The sequence below is a fragment of the Artemia sp. Qi Xiang Cuo genome, chromosome 7 (genome assembly GCF_049724085.1).
Source record: "Artemia sp. Qi Xiang Cuo chromosome 7, ASM4972408v1, whole genome shotgun sequence".
NCBI lineage: Eukaryota > Metazoa > Arthropoda > Branchiopoda > Anostraca > Artemiidae > Artemia > Artemia sp. Qi Xiang Cuo.
Genome location: NC_142800.1, coordinates 55,535,457 through 55,554,213, shown reverse-complemented (window position 1 = coordinate 55,554,213; position 18,757 = coordinate 55,535,457). Strand labels below are relative to the sequence as shown.

The window sequence follows — 18,757 nt, the reverse complement described above, 5'->3', positions numbered from 1 at the left end:
ATTGAGAAATGCCTGAGTTTTCAAACACCTTTGGTCCTCAGTTTTATAGATTATGAGCAAGCGTTCGATTCTGTTGATAGAAGAGCTTAGTAAAGGTTTTATACTTGTGTGGTTTACCAGACAAATCCATTAAAGTGATTAGTGCTATGTACGAGAATAACACTGCTGTGGTTAAGGTAGGAAATGAGGTTAGCAGCTGGTTTCGTATTAAATCAGGAGTTAAGCAAGGTTGTGTTCTATCCTCCTTTATATGTATTATTTTGATGGACTTTGTTTTAATGGGCTCAGGAAAGGCAATGGGAGACAATGGAATCAAATGGGGAGGAAAAAGTCTCCTGAACTTGGATTATGCTGATGATTTAAGCATCCAAGATGAAAATGTGACCAAAATGAATGAAGTTTTAGAGGTTTTGCGAGTTCAGGGTGCTAGAATTGGTTCGAAAATTAATGTTAAGAAGACTAAGTCACTAAGGCTAGGAATGAGTGAAGATGAAAAGGTGACGTTGGGTAATGAAAAAATTTATCAGGTGGGCAGCTTCACTTACCTTGGTAGTATTATTAGTAAAGATGGAGGGAGCAGTGAAGATGTTAAAAGTAGAATAGCCAAGGCTCAGGTTTTTTTTTCCTAGTTAAAAAATTTTTTGGAAGTATAGGAATATAAGTGTGAAAACCAAGATTAGAATATTAGAAGCTACAGTTATGACAGTGGTCAAATATGGCTCTGAAGCATGGACGCTTCGAAAAGCAGATGAATATTTGCTAGATATTTTCCAAAGAAATTGTTTAAGGATTGTTCTGGGTTCCTGGCTGACTGACCGTATTTCAAACAATAAGCTATACGAAAAATGTGGTTCAATACCGCTCTCTAGGGCTATAATGAAAGAAAGGTTGAGGTGGCTAGGGCACGTTGTGCGGATAAAGGATGACATATTGCCGAAGATTGTTCTTTTTGGCCAACTTTCTAGGGCTAAACGGAAAGCAGGTCGTCCACGTTTGGGGTGGGAGGACGTCATAAAGAAAGATTTAAAGGAAATGGGAACTTCCTGGGGGGGTGTGAAAAGGGAAGCTTTGAATAGATTGGGGTGGAGGAGGAGCGTGCGTAGCTGTGTTGGCCTCAGGTGGCTTGGTGCTGCGATGAGTTGTTGTTAGTAGTAGTAGTAGCAGTATTTAGCGCCATCTATTCAAACATTACGTTCATTCTGTATTCTCATATCTGAAGTAGACGGCGCCCTCTGCGAACCAAAAGAAGCTGCAGAGATACCGTGCCTGCAGGTCCAGCGTCAAGGCAAAAAGAAGAAAATTATTCGTGTTTTATCCCATTCCTGTGGTTATAATTAACACGGAGTGCCCCATAAGTAAGCCCAAACCACAACCACAAAACCACAAAATAAATATCTTGTACATATTGGACTGATCGAGCTCCCCTAAAGCTGCAATCGGCTACCACTATGCCACTGATTAATTATTCGCACCATTCACCTCCTTTATTGTGACCTGAACTTTTCTCAATCTAAAGAGCTTTGCCGAATCTATTACGCAGCAACGCCCGCTCACCCAAACAAGATGGATGAACTGGAAACAGTTTTGCGTCAGAATAATATCTCAGTTGCCCCTATTACAGAATGCTGGAACGTGACTGAACAAACTTGTGGTATCTCAGGTTTTAGCGCTAGAAAATCACACGGCAAGATAGAGGCCTCAGTTGTAATGGTCGTGGTGTAGCAATATTCTGCGGAAACAACATTTCCCACAGGCTCCTGCCCCAACTTGAAGACTCCGCCCATGAGTACTTGTGGGTTTATACAAACCCTAAAGGACTACCCTGGCGCTTCTCCTGCCTTATTTTGGCAGCCGTCTACTATCCAGAAAGCGCGAGAAACCGTAAAGAATTTTGTAGCATTTGCAAAAGGGTGTAGATTTTGCCGCTCCAAGTTCAGCTGCCCCGCCATTGTTCTTTGTGGATATTTTAATGAGACGAATAAGAATTTGGCTTCTAGCCTCTGTCTGAAACGAGTTGTCAAATCCGCTACTCACGCTGCTGTCGGTACACTAGATTTGATTTTGACAAATGCTGAAAGCTTCTATCACAATCCCCACTGCCTGTTATCATACACTCCCTATAAAAACTCCATTATAAAAACTCCCGTAGCAGCGTTTAAACGCGTCTCTGTTGTAGTAAGACCTGTCACTGATACGAACATCCGGTCCTTTGGACGATGGATAAGTAAGTATGATTTCTCAGCATTAATGAATTAACAAGTCCTGGACAGAAAAACTGAACTTCTAAACTCGATCTTGCATGAAAAGTACGAGCAGTACTTCCCAACAAAGACTGTTTTCATGTCCTCCTTGATCACAACTAAAATCAAAGCTGTTATAAAACAGCGGTCGCAAACTCATGATAAAGATGTGCGCAACAAAGTCGCTGCCCTCTGCCGCAAAACCAAGAAATTGTTTGCTGCATATCACGTCGATCAATGTCTGCCTACCAACTTCAAAAAATGGTACGATTTAGTAAAGAGGCTGACCGACAAGATCCTAGACCCTCACTTACAGATTTTTAAGACGATAACTCTTATTTGACAGCATCAGAGGTGAATAGCCTTTTCACTGGTATATGCACCACTTTCCCGAACTTTACGAGGGAAGACTTGCAACTGTTCTCGAAAAAATCGAGATAGTGCAGCGAGTGACCGTCGTTAGAGAAGTTTCTCATCAACTATTCAAGTGGAAACCCAAGAGCTCACCGTATACTGGCGAAATCCCTGTGAGACTTCTGCAGGAATTCACTCCGTTCATAGTATTCCTCTAGCAAGTATCATTAATCTGTGCGTGACTCCCCACAAATTTTCAAATACTTCGAAAAATTAATGCATTAAAATGATACCTAATCAGTCATGTCCTAAGTCGTGTGATGATCTGAGGTCGATTTCACGAACCCCATGTATGGCGAAAGTTACAGAGACATTCATTTCAAGGCTACTTTTGAACGTCATAGAGCCCCAGACCCTTATCAATACAGATGCCTTGTGGCTCCAACACCTCAGTGTATCTCGTCAGTTTGTACGATGATATTCTATCCTGGCTAGAGAAGGGCAAATCGTTTGTAGATCTTTCCATTGCCGACTATAGAAAAGCATTTGACTAGGTCAGACACCTTGTTGCTCTTGAAAACTTAAGTGAAATAGGTGCCAAAACTAACATATAGCTTTTAGTTGCCTACCTCTTTTCTGGCCATGAACAGTGTGTCTTCGCATTGAATGAAAGTGACACAAACTGTTCATTTCTTCCTATCACCTGTGGTGCCCCTCAAGGGGGTAAACTTGCTGGTATCGTTTTCTGGCTGTCATAAACAACATCCTTCGGTCCTTGGAAGATAAATATAAATTTGTATACGATTTATCCTTCCTACTGAAATATGTAATCGAAGGATACTTTGCTGTATTTAAATTTAATCTAACATTACTAGTATTTTTCGCACCGATTGTGAGCTTGCAAGTCTTACTTTCAATGAAATGAAGTGGAAGATAATGAGGTTTAGCCCTCTAAAAATCGATTTCCAGGAGCCAGTACCCCTCTTCAAGCCTGTAAAATGTGAAAAAGATACGGGGCGTTACCTTCTCAACTGATTGCAGATTCAACAGTCATTTGAATGAACAACTCCGCAAATGCTACGCTGCCCTGCAATCGCTTGTTCAAGTTTCAGTAGGAAGTCAATAAATACACCCCACATGACTCAAGTTCTGTATACACTAGAATACGCATGTCCTGTTTGGGACCCGAGTGTCCAGTTAAGCTCCGGGCTAAGCCAAAGTATTGAGACCATTTGGATACGTGCTTGTAAAATTATGATGGGAGGTAGTTATATTCCTACGAAAAGGCCCATGAGTTACTGGGACTTGAGTCATTCCACAACCGCCGCTAAAAACCTTATAACCAAATTTGGGCAATTCATTCTAACAAGCTCAAAACAGGTAGATCCTTCCCCAAAATGCACCCCCGAACACACAACGTGATTATTGAAGCAGATTATTGCCGCACAACACGGTATCAGTATTCTTTTGTTCCCTTTTTCACTGGTCTTTTTAACAGCATAAATTAATTTAGTTTGTATTTGTGCAATTATTATATACCTAGTAAATAGCTCAGTTTCAATGCTTCGTAGTGCTTCGTCGAGGATATTAATAAATATGTCTATATTTAATACTACGATTTATAACTAACAAGTGCATTTGTAGCTTGCTTGAGAATTCCATTGAAGTCTATACTTAGTTTTATTCTCCTAAATGATCTCAAAAATGGGAGGTCATTGACTGGTATCTAAGTGTATATTTTGGAGAAAGAAAAAAAAACTAAATTTTGAAAAGGGGAAGGGGTAAAGTCGAAAAAAAAACAGACAGACTTCTCTGAAAAAAAGCAATTACGAAAATTTCAAAATCTTTAGATTTGGTTAGTGTCCTTCCTCCATAGCTTACTTGGCCATTTACTTTCAGCTAGTGCTGCTTAGTAATCAGGCTTTTTTCAACTCGGATCCATCAATATGTAATAGCTCGTATGTTAACAAAAAATTATTACTGATACTGACACTCGCAGTAAATATATGGCTGATATTTTATAAATGCTATCTTAAATTTTTTTCCAATTACAGTCATTTATTCATGGAAAATATATAGAAGTCAAAGGTAAAAACTATACACGATTATTTAATAATACATAAAGTCTAAATAAAAAAGTGATACCTTTAATGAACTTGTTGCTACATGTTTCGCAATACTAAAGACTAGTATGAGATGACTAATTAGATTAGTATGAGATAAATCTGTTTCGTGGCAACTCTGAAAGATCATATATTGTAACTTCCATATTCAACGATCTTCATATTTCGTAATTTAACCATCATTTTTATGTGTTACAAATATTCTTTGATTATGAGCTCAGTGCTGACTTCTCTATTTGCAGCCGCTAGTTAGCGGGTCCTTTTTTTTTTTTTTTTTATTTGGTCTGTATCCTGTATTATTACAAATGATATAAGGCTGCCACTAAAGAATAAGTGTAATCCTTAACTAACAAGCTACATCCTCCAAAGGGTTGTGATCTTGTGGGTCAATTTCAAAATGCAAACGAAAACAGATTTTCAAGTAAGAAATTCCACATTGTTGTCAAATTTGGACTATCTGATATCAATTTGATAACCTAACATTATCTAACTGTCAATCGAAAAGGTGTAGGCCTATGTTGTGGTTATGGTATAATTTCATAGTGCTTTATTGCGATGCTTGAATTGAAGGGAGGCCATCCTTCGGGATAAACCCACCTTCAAAGAAAATTGCTTCTGTTTAAAGATCAAAATGTAGATGTGATGAATAAAATGTTTGTAATTACTAAATTGAATTTTGTATCTTATTAAATATGTTTCAAAATGCACCATGAACAAAGAAATTTAAAAAATCTTGTGAAAAATAATATACGAGTTTGAAATCAGGGCGGCGCCAAGATTGAATTGGAATTCTACTAGTTTTATATCGGTTAGCATATTAGCAAATTATAGGCTATCACATTTTGTTCAATTTTTGCAGACTATGATGCAGTTTTGACAGAAGCAGGTGATTACACTCCAAAATATACAATAATTCGTGAGATGATTCTACCCAACCTGCCGCCAATTTATACCCCAGAGCCACCTGAACAAAAGTCCAAGGTAGCTTATCGTGGTGTTGTTCTAACAGAATATGTTAACCTTGAAAATTTGGTCAGAAATGTGGTAAGTAATCTATATTTTATGGACTTTATGTAGGTTATTAGGCCAAATGATAATTCGATGAAAATTTCTTTAATATGGAATATCTCCAGTGCTTCATTCATTAACATAGAAAACGGAATCATTTGTCATTTTTTTTTTAAGGTTTATAATGTCATCAACAGATTGATGATCAGAAACCATTTATTTAAAAACAGCTTTCATAGTCGTAGATAAAAATCACAAACTAAATGTCGCTGTCATTTACAAACCTAGTCGTAAGGCATTTGTTATAGGCACTGGTAAAAAACGGCACATTTGAATTGTTAAATCGATTAGTTCTGCAAGGCACTGGCACTAATTTGTTCTTCTTTCTGGTATAAACTAATGAGTTGACAGCGGGGGGTAGAAAATTTCAGTGCTTGGAACTTACAAGAAGAAATTGCCCTAATCGCATTATGAAATGAAACCTGCGATCTCTAAGAATTTCAATGTTTAAAGTCTCAAGAGCAGACTTATAATCTACAAATTTTTCTTCAAGAATAATTTTAACTGCTCTTTTTTGGAATCCTTCCACATCATCACTTTGATATTCAATATTATGAATCTGAGACCCCCAAACGGGACATGCATATTTTAATATGGGACGTATGTATGTTAGACATGCCGTTTTCAGCTGATTTACTGGGAAACCCAATCGACGCACTGAAATCAAAGACAGTAGTGCACAGTAACCTTTCTGGACTAGTCCTTGAACATGAATACTAAATGAGCAATCGGCGCTGAAATTAGCTCCCAGGACTGTACCTGACGATACGAGCGAAAACCAGGCAGCTGGTCAAACAAGATCTTGTTTCAGCAGATTAAGTTTTACGATTTCATTTTGCTCTCGTTGATCTGCAAACATTTTGTTCTACACTCTTACATGAATTCTGTTCGAAGATCAAGGCTGAATTGGGGCATAGCTTGGGTTGTATCTATTGTGAATTTAAGAAGTGCAGATAGATGGTCTACATATTTGAATGGGTCACTTATGTTTTCCATAACATAATTAATTACCGCAAGAATAAGTAGAGCGGCCAATTCGGTTCCTTGGTGGCTCCATATCTAATCTTTTCCAAGAGTCGAGATCACCAGGAAAGAGGGCGTAGACTCGCTGGTACCAGGAACGTAGGAAATCAATAACAAGCAGTAAGATATGTTTACGTGCGTCCATTCTTTTAAGATTCGTAGCATCTACGAGTTGCTTAATCAATTCAAATGCTTTCCTGTGATCAACGAGTAGCAAATCACCGGAAACGTCTCCAGATTCGAGCCATTGTACGGTCAGGTGATAAAGCCTTACTAAATGCACTTTGGGACTACACCCTTTTAAACAACCATATTGGTACAGGTCAAGTGAATCTGCGACTTGCGACAAAGTTCACCGTAAATAAAGGACTCAGTGACTTTGGCAAGGTTTGGCGTGGCTGAAATGGGTCTTAACTGATCACAGCTTTTGAGATGTTTCACCCTTGGAACGACACGTACATACACTTATTTCCAAGGTTGGGGAAACGACTGATCATTGAAGCACTAATTAATGACCGAAGCTAGAGGTTTCGCAAGAAATATAGCATATTCACGCAAAAGTTTTACTAGCATCTTGCCAGGATAGGAAGCATAGTTATTTCGCAGTTTCCGTATCTCCCTGTAAACTTCGTACTCAGAAACTTACTTGATTTCATCATGTTCACAGTCTTCTATCAGAGTATTCAACTCAACTTCACTCAATGATGGATACATGGTACAGATTTCGGTAAAGAAAGAATTGACTTCTTGTGCTGATATCAAAGTCCTATCTGTTTTCAGCATTCGTAGCTCACTACTAACAGATATTCTGGTCATCTTTTTGACTGCCGAATGCCACTTACGCGAATCACTGTTAAGCAGGAGGGAGGGTTCTCAAAAACATGCTTCTTTTTAGCATATCTACTGGCACTTACAATGCGTTTCCGTAGCTTTTTCGCAGCGGAAATACGCCCTGAACTATGTAGTCGGCGTCTAAGTTTGATCAATCGCTTCAGGTCTTTCGGGATCCATGGCTTGTCAGATTGAAAAATTGGCACTACTTTAGTCGGGAAAAATTCATGGAACTTTTCGAACAGCAGGGACTTGAGGGTTTCACTCAACTGAAATAAAACAGAACAAAACAGAAATTAAAACCTATAAAAAGAACCAACACTTAACATTCCATAATACTAGTCATTTCTCTCTCATTACATTCTTATCACAATATTTTTACATTTAAATTCAATCCTTAATACTCTGCTAAAATTATACTTTAATTTACAACGTATTTTCTTACGGCTTACTATCATTATTTGATACTTTTTAATATACTAATTTAATAAATTTCTATTCCATTTAAATAGCTTCTAGTCTTTTCATCCCTGTTAATTCATAAACATCCATATAAAAATAACCACAGACCGCTTTGACATGCTACAACAAACTAAAGCTTTTCAATGGCCAGTATTTACCGGCAAAAATTCAACACTGAATCAACTGCATTAATTCACATAAAAATACAACACTTAAGACGGTAGTGGAATAATGCGGAATGATAAGAGAAACAAATGTTCAAATGGGCACATTTATAACATATATCATCTGATAATGTACTGAAAATCTTGTCAAATAGTTTTCAAGATAATTAAAAGCTGTTACGATATATAAACTCTACCGCACTTGTCTCTGCCCTGCAGAAAGAGGTTAGAGGTTAAGCTGTGACCTGAATAAAACCAGTAATAAGAACGTTTGAATGATTTGCTAGACTATTCAGTATTCAATGATCTTATAATTATTCTCCACCAAGGTGTCAGTAGCTTTGGGGCGCAAATCACATTGGCAGATTGGCAGTGTATAGTATATTGTTACATAAATAAAATATAAATAGTTGGAAGGGTTTTTTCTTCTTTTTTTGCTGTCAACCTATTTCTGTTTAATTTATATAAGGTGAAAAACCTTGTAAGGCCTTCAGTGGTCAGCGACCTTATGCTTATCCTTGACCAAGATTTTAGTAACTTTAGAGCGTGTAATTGGAGAATACTTAGGTAATCATTTATATTTTTCTTGAATAAAATGTAGATAACTTGACGTTTAATTTTATGCTGTTAACTTGTTAATGTTCGTTTAACATGTACAGCCCTTTGAATTTCTGAATGAGCCAATTTCAAGAAATTGCTTTGATGTTAAAAACTTCACTTTTTCTCAAAAGAGAAGAGAGCGTTTGCCCAAATCAAGGTTTTGTTCGCGGGACTAATCTGATTTGCTCGAGCTTACCAATACACAAAATTACAAATGAGAAAAATTATCAAAGCACTAAAATTTTAGCACTAAGATATGTAAAGCAAAAAGGTGGTGTTAAACGATTAAGTTTGTGAATAGCTTAATTTGAATTTCAATGATGAATTTATGGAAATTTTGAGATTTAAAATTTGAATGGGTTTCTTATGGGATTTAGAAGAGTTAGTGCTTAGATGTCTCGTGCAAGACTGGATTTGTCTGCTTTGGTGATTTTAATTTGTTTGATTTGCGTTGAGATAAATTGTATTTTTAGACCTAGACCTAGTTACAAGTGGCTTCGTTCAACATTAACAACATTTTTGTTGGTTTAGTGTTTTTTAGTCAGAGTTATATTGACGTGTCTCTAACCTTGCTCAGATCATTCACTAGCTGTAGGTCCAACTCACGTTAAGTAAAACAATACTCGAGTTCTACAAAATAGGTAAAGTCCCGTGAGCTAAGAACTGGAAAATAACAAATTTTAGGAAAGAGTTAAGTTTCAATAGCTTTGAAGACCTTTTCAATACATCAAATAGGGCCTCCAGTGCATTTGATCGTATGATGGCATTCTTTCAGCTAGTGCACGATAGAACCTTGGATCATCGCCAGAAATCATGAAACCAGGAAAAATGACATAATATGACTTATTCAAATTAATTTTGAGCCTGTTTCCCAGCCAAGAATGTAAATTATTGTGTGCTTCATCAATGTTTGAGGTAGTAGTAGTCTACTTCGGTCTTCGCATTACTGTTTGCCACTTCATCATCAGCAAACAATGGCAGTGTCAAATTCCTGTGATTTTAGTCACATCATTAACCAAAAATGCATTCGGGGCACAATTAGACGTTATTAATGGACAACGGGGAAAGAATTATACTAATTACCCCCCCCCCCCCCCCTGTGGGACATTGCAAGCAACAGTACGCATTCAAGATCGTATGGAATTTATCTCCACAAATTGCTACCGACTGCTGAGGAAGCTCTTTGTGATGCCAAGAGTTCTGTGATATTAAAATCATAGGCAATACAATAGCGCTGCCTATGTAAACAACGATGTTGGCACAACGTATTATCTTTTTCTTTGTTGGTCTTAGACCAGGGCACTTCGTATCGAACGAGTTGTCATAGAAACTTCTTTGAATAATAAACCCTTCTTTGACTTCTTTGAATAATAAACTCTGCAAGGAGTAGTCTAGTACTGAAGGGAAAAATAAGGTCCGAGAATTTAAAATCGCTTGGAATCATGTTAATTGAATTAGAAGAAAAGCAAAAATGAGCATTTTGACAATAGACTGAGCCGAAATAAAGGTAATACAAAAGAGACTTGAAAAGTAATAAATGAGCGTACTTAGACATTACTAGAAGTCCTGCCTAGTTATTTATCAATCTATGCCGAGAATGTGAAGGGTGAGACTTGAATCGTGAACCGCTTAGGTTGAGAGTTTTGCTGGCATTGGGAAGAGCGTTCGAGCTGATGGGCTGTCAAACTCTGACGGGGAATTTTGAACCAGGAATTTGTCGATAAACATGAAACTGCTTGTAAGATGAAATTTGAATCATGTACCATCGAAGAAGCTCTAGAGGTTTAAAAAAAATTAGGACTTGTTCTTTAGGCATCACCCTAAAGGCTAAAGGAAGTCATGTATTATTTATTACCTTTTTTTGTACACCTCATAAAAACGAAAGTTTCCCCGATTCACTGTGAAGTCCCAAACTAAATCCCCTAAGCAAAAAACGTCCAAAGTTCTTAGAGTTTTAAGTCCCAAACTAAATCCCCTAAGAAAAAAACGTCCAAAGTTCTTAGAGTTTAGAGTTCTTAGAGTTTTAAGTCCCAAACTAAATCCCCTAAGCAAAAACGTCCAAAGTTCTTAGAGTTTAGAGTTCTTAGAGTTTTAAGTCCCAAAATAAATCCCCTAAGCAAAAACGTCCAAAGTTCTTAGAGTTTAGAGTTCTTAGAGTTTTAAGTCCCAAACTAAATCCCCTAAGCAAAAACGTCCAAAGTTCTTAGAGTTTAGAGTTCTTAGAGTTTTAAGTCCCAAACTAAATCCCCTAAACAAAAAACGTCCAAAGTTCTTAGAGTTTAGAGTTCTTAGAGTTTTGAGTCCCAAACTAAATCCCCTAAGCAAAAAACGTCCAAAGTTCTTAGAGTTTAGAGTTCTTAGAGTTTTAAGTCCAAAACTAAATCCCCTAAGCAAAAACGTCCAAAGTTCTTAGAGTTTAGAGTTCTTAGAGTTTTAAGTCCCAAACTAAATCCCCTAAGCAAAAACGTCCAAAGTTCTTAGAGTTTAACAATTTAACTTCCAATATAAAAATATGAAAAAAAACAAGTGTGGATAAATCTCGTCGTAGACCAAAACTAGATTTCTGTAATAGACCTTTCAACGATTTCTGCCTTTAACCCTGGGAAGTCATTCCCCCTCCAAATACAAAAACATAGTTACATCAATACCTCTTTTGGTAAAAACTAGTATATTCTTGTCTGCCTTAGCTAATATTTGACCTTTTCTAAGCCAGGTGAGCTTCAATTTGCGGGGATGAAACTACCCCTTGCTATGGAAGACTTGCCAATGAACAATGATAGTGGACAAAGTTTTGGCTATATTCTATACAGGACAACAGCTGAGTTTGGAAGTGGTTCAAACTTAACAATTGTCGGTCATGTCCGGGATTTAGCTGTTTTGCGAATTGACGGAAAATTGTTGTCAAGGCCTTGGACATCGGATTGGCAGATTGGCACCTTTGGCTTTTGGGGAGCAGCGTAAGGTTTTTTTTTTTTCCTGTGGCTTTTTTTATATTTTTAAGGGAGATATAACGAGTTGCCTCTCTTTCTACTTCGTATAAAATTTATGTATAGTTTTTGGTGAATAAAGTTAATTCATGTTCAAGGGGAACTGAGAATCCTTTGGGTGGTCAAGTTTGTTTTCGTTTTTGTCCTACTTTCCAATATAATTCTTATCATTGCAATTTGTGTTCTCTTTATGGCCTATATGACATATTTCATTAAAAATATAGGTCATGTTCCTGCATTCATGGATTTATTTGTAAATGTGTATACAAACTGAAACAACACTAGAATGACTTTAGAAGATTATGTCAAGGCTAATTTATTCTCAACTATTGTCTACTAATTCTAGATTTGCATTCAATACAGCTTATTGTAATCGATTGCAATTGATTTTCGCCACTGACAGCCAATGAAAGTCATTTTTTTTTTTTAAGAAAATGCTTTTCATTGGGCTTCGGTGATGAAGATCAATTGCAAGCAGCAGCAATAGCGTACATTGAACGTTGGGTAGGTCTTTGTGTCTTCTGCCAAGCATCCATCTCTTTTCTAATTTCAAGAGATTATGCCTTTAAATCTTCTTTTTGATGAAGTTTCTGATTGAAGTCTTCTCTCGCATGAAGTTTGTGGTTGAAAGTTGAACATTTGTTCAACTAAATAATTTACAAAGGGAACAAATAATTAGTAGTGTAGTCATACGTTCTACTGTTGATGCTATTCCCAAGTGTGACAATTTTCGCAACCCGAACATAAGTGAAAAGAGAATCAGATGAAAAATGTGACTCCATGTGTCTCTTTTGGAAAGGATTGGGGTTTGAGCACCGGCTTAAACACCTCCCAATAAGAAACTTTAGTAAAATTTTAGAATATATGTAAAAGTTGACCCTGTTGTTTTTCTTCGGAAAGGAGCAGACATATTGGGAGGAAGATTTTTCATTTAACAAGGAGACCTCTGTGATTGCACTTCGGATAAAATTATGAATGGAATTTGTTAAAAGCAAGAAAGTTAAGATACATAACCACCTAAAACAATGCAAAATGCAGTGTTTTGTGGACAAAGGGATTTTGGGAACATCCCTACTTTCTGCGAGTTTCACCAACAATTAAGTATAATATTTCTCATATATGATTGAATGAGCTAGTTGCCGTAATTTATATCAGCCGACCAACTGATTGTAAAGGATTCTATTGTAGCTTTTCCCTGAACCAAAGAACCTACAGTTAAAATGCTTTTGCTACACAAAAAAAGTATGCAAAATTGAGTGTCCCCTTATTGTATCTAAAGTTTTCGAACATTTTCTATAGAAATGGTTACTAGAAGATTTCTGTGATAAAATAGATCCCTGTCAGTATGGGTTTATCAAAGAATCTACCACAGTAAATTATCTCATCATAATTGTGGAAGAAGCCCTGGAGCATCTAGAAAATAAAGATGCATTTGTAGAAATGTTGCAAGCAGACTTAGAAAAAGCTTTCGACAAATCAAGCCATCCGGATATTCTTGAGTCAATGACAGATTTTAGACCTTTTTTAATTCGGATAGTTTATAGGTTTTTACACGGGCTGCAACAGCGTGTTATTGCTGATGGGGTACAATCGGATTTTCTTGAGGTTTTCTGTGGAATACTCCAAGGTACCAAAACGGGAATTTTATTTTTAATACTGTGTAACAAAATTGCGACTTGGCATGAAAACAGAGCGAAGTTTACAGATGATTTGTCATTGCTGATACTTCATAAGCTAGGATCCATGATTAGTATGGATGGCATAATCCGCCGTTTGGAGGCTGACTGTGAAAAAAACGGCTTTCAATTAATAGGAAAAAGTCAGCACTTATGAGAGTCTCGTTTTTTTTTTGTTTTTTTTTAAAGTTCCTAGTCAAAGTGATATAAATGTGCCAATTGTAAATAATATGACAATGTAACTCAAAAATGTCATGGATGGATCATGTAAATAATTGTACTAAGAAGGCGAATATAGCGTTGCGTAATCTAGTCACAATTCGGTGATTCGGTTTTAGTTGTTTTTCACTGTCGAATTTTTTAAATTTCGGAGTATTCGGAGTATTTTAGAGTATGCTTGCCCTGTATGGCATCCGGGGCTAAGTAAAGAGCAAAGAAATGACCTTGAGAGTGTGCGGGAACGAGCTACCCGTCTGATATTAGGTCCAGAATTCACGAATTATGATGATAGCCTTAAAATCCTAGGCCTAGATGGACTTGATGCCAGGCGACACCATTTTACAATGGCGTTTGGACAGAAGCTTTTGGAGTAAAGCAGGCATCGAGATTTGCTCCCTGAACCGGCAAGAACAGGGTGTAGTACAAGGCACCAGAATAAACTCAAGCCTTGTAATCCCGTGGCACCAACCGATACAGATTGTCTTTTCGACAATATTTTAAGCCTCATTTTAATAAATAAAGGACAAGGAAGAGGGATTATTTAAATTATATTGTGTCTCATTTAATTCTTCTTATTTGACATAATAAATTCGTATCGTATCATATCGTAATGTTCTAAAATAAAAGAATGTTACGCATGACAAGAGAGTTAATGCCAAAAAAAGTTTGTATTTTGGGCCAGGTTTTAGAATATGCTTGTTGTAGATTTGCAAATTTGACGTAGCTGTAAAAAAAGATTTTGACCTTGATCACAAGAAGAAAAAAATGTATTGCATTACAGTGTCTGTTTTATTTTTTAGAACAATAGTTTTAGTTAGAAAAGAATTATTTGGTTCTAACAAGGGTGAAAGTTATAGAATTAAATTTAATATTTGATTCACAGAAATAGAAGTTTTACATTCGAGGACGTGGAATATGGTACACACGTTATCGATATCCTGGTTGAAAACATGGGACGTAATAACTTTGGAGTTTTGTCGGATTTCAACCAAAAGAAGGGACTTCCTGAAGGACCAGTTCTTCTTGATGACGTTGAGATACCCGTGTGGGAAGTCATACCATTTGAGTTTAATTCAGAATGGGTTGAAAGGTTAGTTAAAGGGCTACTTGACTATGTTAAACACTAAAAATGTACATAGAAGCTCTGTTTAGAATTTCAGAACTTATGCAACACCAATGCTAGTCAGGGCGTATCTCAACAAACTATATGGATGGGTGTCCCTTATTCAGCGGGGGCGAGGAGTCACCCTTCTATCTAATGACCGAAAATACTTATAAATCGTAAAGTCTCTCAATATACGAACTGCAGTGATTTCGCAGTATTATTGTTGCAGTAAGTCTTTTTTAGTTAGTGTAATTATAATAAAAAAAAAATATGCACAAAGAAATCAACTTTCTTACATTCTCAGCATTTATGTACTATACTATATAAATATTGAGCATACGCTGTGACATAATACGAAATAAAATAATTATGTTAAATGAGCATTTTATGCTTTATATAATGCCCATGTAGCAATTCTTTACCTTAATGTCTAAACATGGAGCATCAATTGACATTAAAATAACACAATTATTGGGGTATCAGAAATTTATGGTTTTTGAGGGTTAGATATAATTGTTGTTATTAATTTCTTAGATTTGTCATAATGACGGAACTAAAAAATGAAACGGTCACACCTTGGGCAAATCAGGCTAGAAGAGGGGTTTTAAAAGCTTCTTAGAACTTGTTGGGAAGAACAATTACTTAGGGAGATATATCTTGAATGTAGGAAATATTTCCAGATTGTTTTCCTGACTCAATTTGGGTAGGAACAGTTGCTTTAGGTCTAATCCGGATCGCTCTTCAATGATAGCACCAACTTCACTTGACTTTTTTGTGCTTCTCATTAAAATCGGGCCTTCGGTACCCGGGCTGCTGCTCTTTGGGATCTAAAGTTTAGGTAGTAGTTTTCCAAGTACCCTAAAAAATCCAGCAATTAGAATTTCAATGCTGCTAAAAAAAATTTCAGTTAAGCTCCGGAGGGCTGGGAAAAAATTTCCATTCAATTTTTCTTTGGTTTGAGCAACCATGGATACTTTGGAGCTCACATAAATTTTTTAACCGTCTGGTTTGGCTTTTTGCATTTTAAATGTGACACAGCGCAATTCTTTTAGTTCCATAAGAACAGACCTTAACTCTTTTACATCTAAAATAGAAAACATATAAGTAAACCTTTCAATCAACTGAGGAAGTTTGGTACAACATCTTTGCTTGATTTTCGGTATTTTTAATCCTGATGAGTCCAATGCGTTGTGGAAAACGCCCCATTTGTTGCCATCAAGCCTACTGATTAAGGTGATAAATGATCACTTTTATCAGTTAAAGATGACAAGTGTTCTTTTCTGATTTAGCTTTTCCAAAAATAAATTTTTTTTTTTTCTTTTCTAAATATACACAAAGATAAGATGAAAAAAGTTGGAATTATGAATATGCTTCAATTCGTATTTTATTAACGGCCATTTAACTGACTAGGTGGTCGTAATAGTCAGTCAATACAGGCATGATGCTTAGGACCGTGAAAAATTCCGGCTTCTATTTCCTTGGCATCAGGAAGGGGATCGACAATTGCTCGTGATGTGTTATTGTATAAGGTAGATCCCCACGGTGTGAGCAACATAATCCATGCTAGAATCGTTTATTTTTTTTTTTTTTTTTTTTTTTTTTTATGTATATTTTCCCTTTAAATCAAGCGATTTTATAACAACTATAAAAAAAAACAAGTTTTTTTCAACTGAAAGTAAGGAGCAACATTGAAACTTAAAACGAACAGAAATTATTACGTATATAATGGCGTTGCCCCCTCTTCAACACCTCGCTCTTTGCGCTAAAGTTTTTTAGTACTTTTAAAAAAAAGTATCTTATTTGTTCTAATTAAACGGCCCTTGTGATTCAGGAGTCATTATTAAATAATTGGGAGAAAACTCAAACTTTAGCGTAAAGAGCGAGGTGGTGAGGAGGGGGACCCTCACCACCCTTATATACGTAATAATTTCTGTTTGTCTTATGTTTTAATGTTGCCCCTTCCTTTCAGTTGAAAAAACTTAATTTTTAAGAGTTTTTTTTTAATTTTATTTCAGATCATTTTTTAAATAATATCAGGAAATCTGGCCCACCTCCATGGAGAACCTCCCCACGGATATATCCTCTAGAGTAGACAATTCAATCCCGGTGAAAATTCGCCTCGAACAATCACTCTTAACCGCTCCACGCGCTAAAGTATGAAAGATGACAGAGAGAAAGACATATCAAAAGATTTGCATAAAAATTCTGACAAATTCCCCCAGTGTATAATTTCCCCTGACAAGTTCACTCCTTGGAAAGTATGCCTACATCCGAATAACAAATACTATGTGCAAACAATGGACCAATTTTATAACTTAAAGACCTTTCCCCTGGGGCTGTGGGAGGGGGGGGGGGTCATGTTATACCCAAAGGCATAGTTATTGGGTCTTTCAACTATGATGAACAAAAAAACTATCTCTAAATTTTGGTTTGACTATTCTGGGAAATAAGGGGTGGGGGAGGAGGCCTAGTTGCCCTCCAATGTTTTTGGTCACTTAAAAAGAGCACTAGAATTTTTAATTTCGGTTTGACTAAGCATTCCCGCGATATACTACGACCACTGGGTTGATACGATCCCCTGAGAAAAAAAAAACAAACAAACAAATAAATACGCATCAGTGATTTTTCTTCTGGCAAAAAATTCGCATTTTTACAGATAGGAGCTTTTTACCTATACAGTAGGGTTCTCTGATATGCTGAATTTGATAATGTGATTTTCATTGGGATCACTTGACTTTTAGGGCCTGTTTCCCCGTTTTATCGAAAATCAGGAAAATTTTCACGGGCTTGTAATCTTTGATGGGTAAGACTAAACCTAGTGAAATTTATATATTTGAAATCGGCATAAAATCCCAATGCTTTTGATATATCTATTGGTTTGGAAATTCCGTTTTTTAGAGTTTCGGTTACCATTCCGGTTCGTTACCAGGAACTGTTTGAAAACTTTTAACTAATATTCGAAGTATTTTTAATGTTAAGTACCATATACACCAAAATCCAAAAATACAATGAACCTCAATTTAACCTCTCAGCTGCACCATAGAGGACGTTAGCTTGAACCTTAGAGCTGAAGCTCAGCTATGGACTGATAGTAAAACTGTTTTGTCTTTTTGATATGTTAAAACCTAAGGAGAGCAGAAAAATAACATACCAAAAATTGCACAGGAAGTATGAACCATAGCCATAATCCTTTAAAATATTGCAATTATTTTAAGAAAATACGAAAATGTTGACCTTTAAAATAATGATTCAACTGTCTTTAAATTGAAATATCATTAGAACCTTCTTCCTTTGTATTTCCTTTCTTGATATTGATACAAGTTCAAACTTCAAACCCATAAATTTTCTCTTATTGATTCTCTAACCAATAATTGGAATGTGTTGAATTTAGATTTGTCACAGTCAATCCCAACATCTAAAGGTAAATTCAAACAAAACTGCGTTGCTAATATGAAGTTAAAATCGTGGAGGTGATTTACACCCTAGACATTCTGTAGTGTCCCTTCAGTCTAGTAATTGAATAGAAGTTCTAGTAATTGAATCGACTAAGGTAAATTAGCCCCGATTTCTTCTTTAAATTGGTAACCCTTGGGTTTTGCTGTTTAAATTATTTGATTTTCATATCTGCTCTCTATTGCTGCTGTTGTTCTCTCTCAGCATTATTTTATAATAGACGACCAATCTATTTACTTGTTATTAAGTAATTGTAATTATTTTTACATTAAAATCCAGTTGAATTAAATTTATATTATATTTTGAATTAAAATCAAGCTGGTGGACTGTGAATGAAAAGTTGAGAGGCAAAGCTGGCATTTTTCAGAATTATATAAAATGATGTTATTTCACTCTATGAATTCTTTTCTCTTGGGCTCAAAAATTTCTTTTGTACATTCTTTTGTAACACT

The 18,757-nt window shown here is 36.2% G+C and overlaps 1 protein-coding gene across 2 annotated transcripts in view; it reads left to right on the top strand.

The window, feature by feature from the left end:
* LOC148950460 (beta-galactosidase-1-like protein 2) overlaps positions 1 to 18,757 on the top strand; it is a 71,004-nt gene that overhangs the window by 40,900 nt on the left and 11,347 nt on the right. For both annotated transcript variants that reach the window (XM_089092414.1, XM_089092412.1), the window contains 3 exons: positions 5,577 to 5,761; positions 11,575 to 11,822; positions 14,631 to 14,837. In XM_089092414.1, the coding sequence (XP_088948540.1) occupies positions 5,577 to 5,761; positions 11,575 to 11,822; positions 14,631 to 14,837 (640 nt within the window). The remainder of the gene's footprint in view (positions 1 to 5,576; positions 5,762 to 11,574; positions 11,823 to 14,630; positions 14,838 to 18,757) is intronic.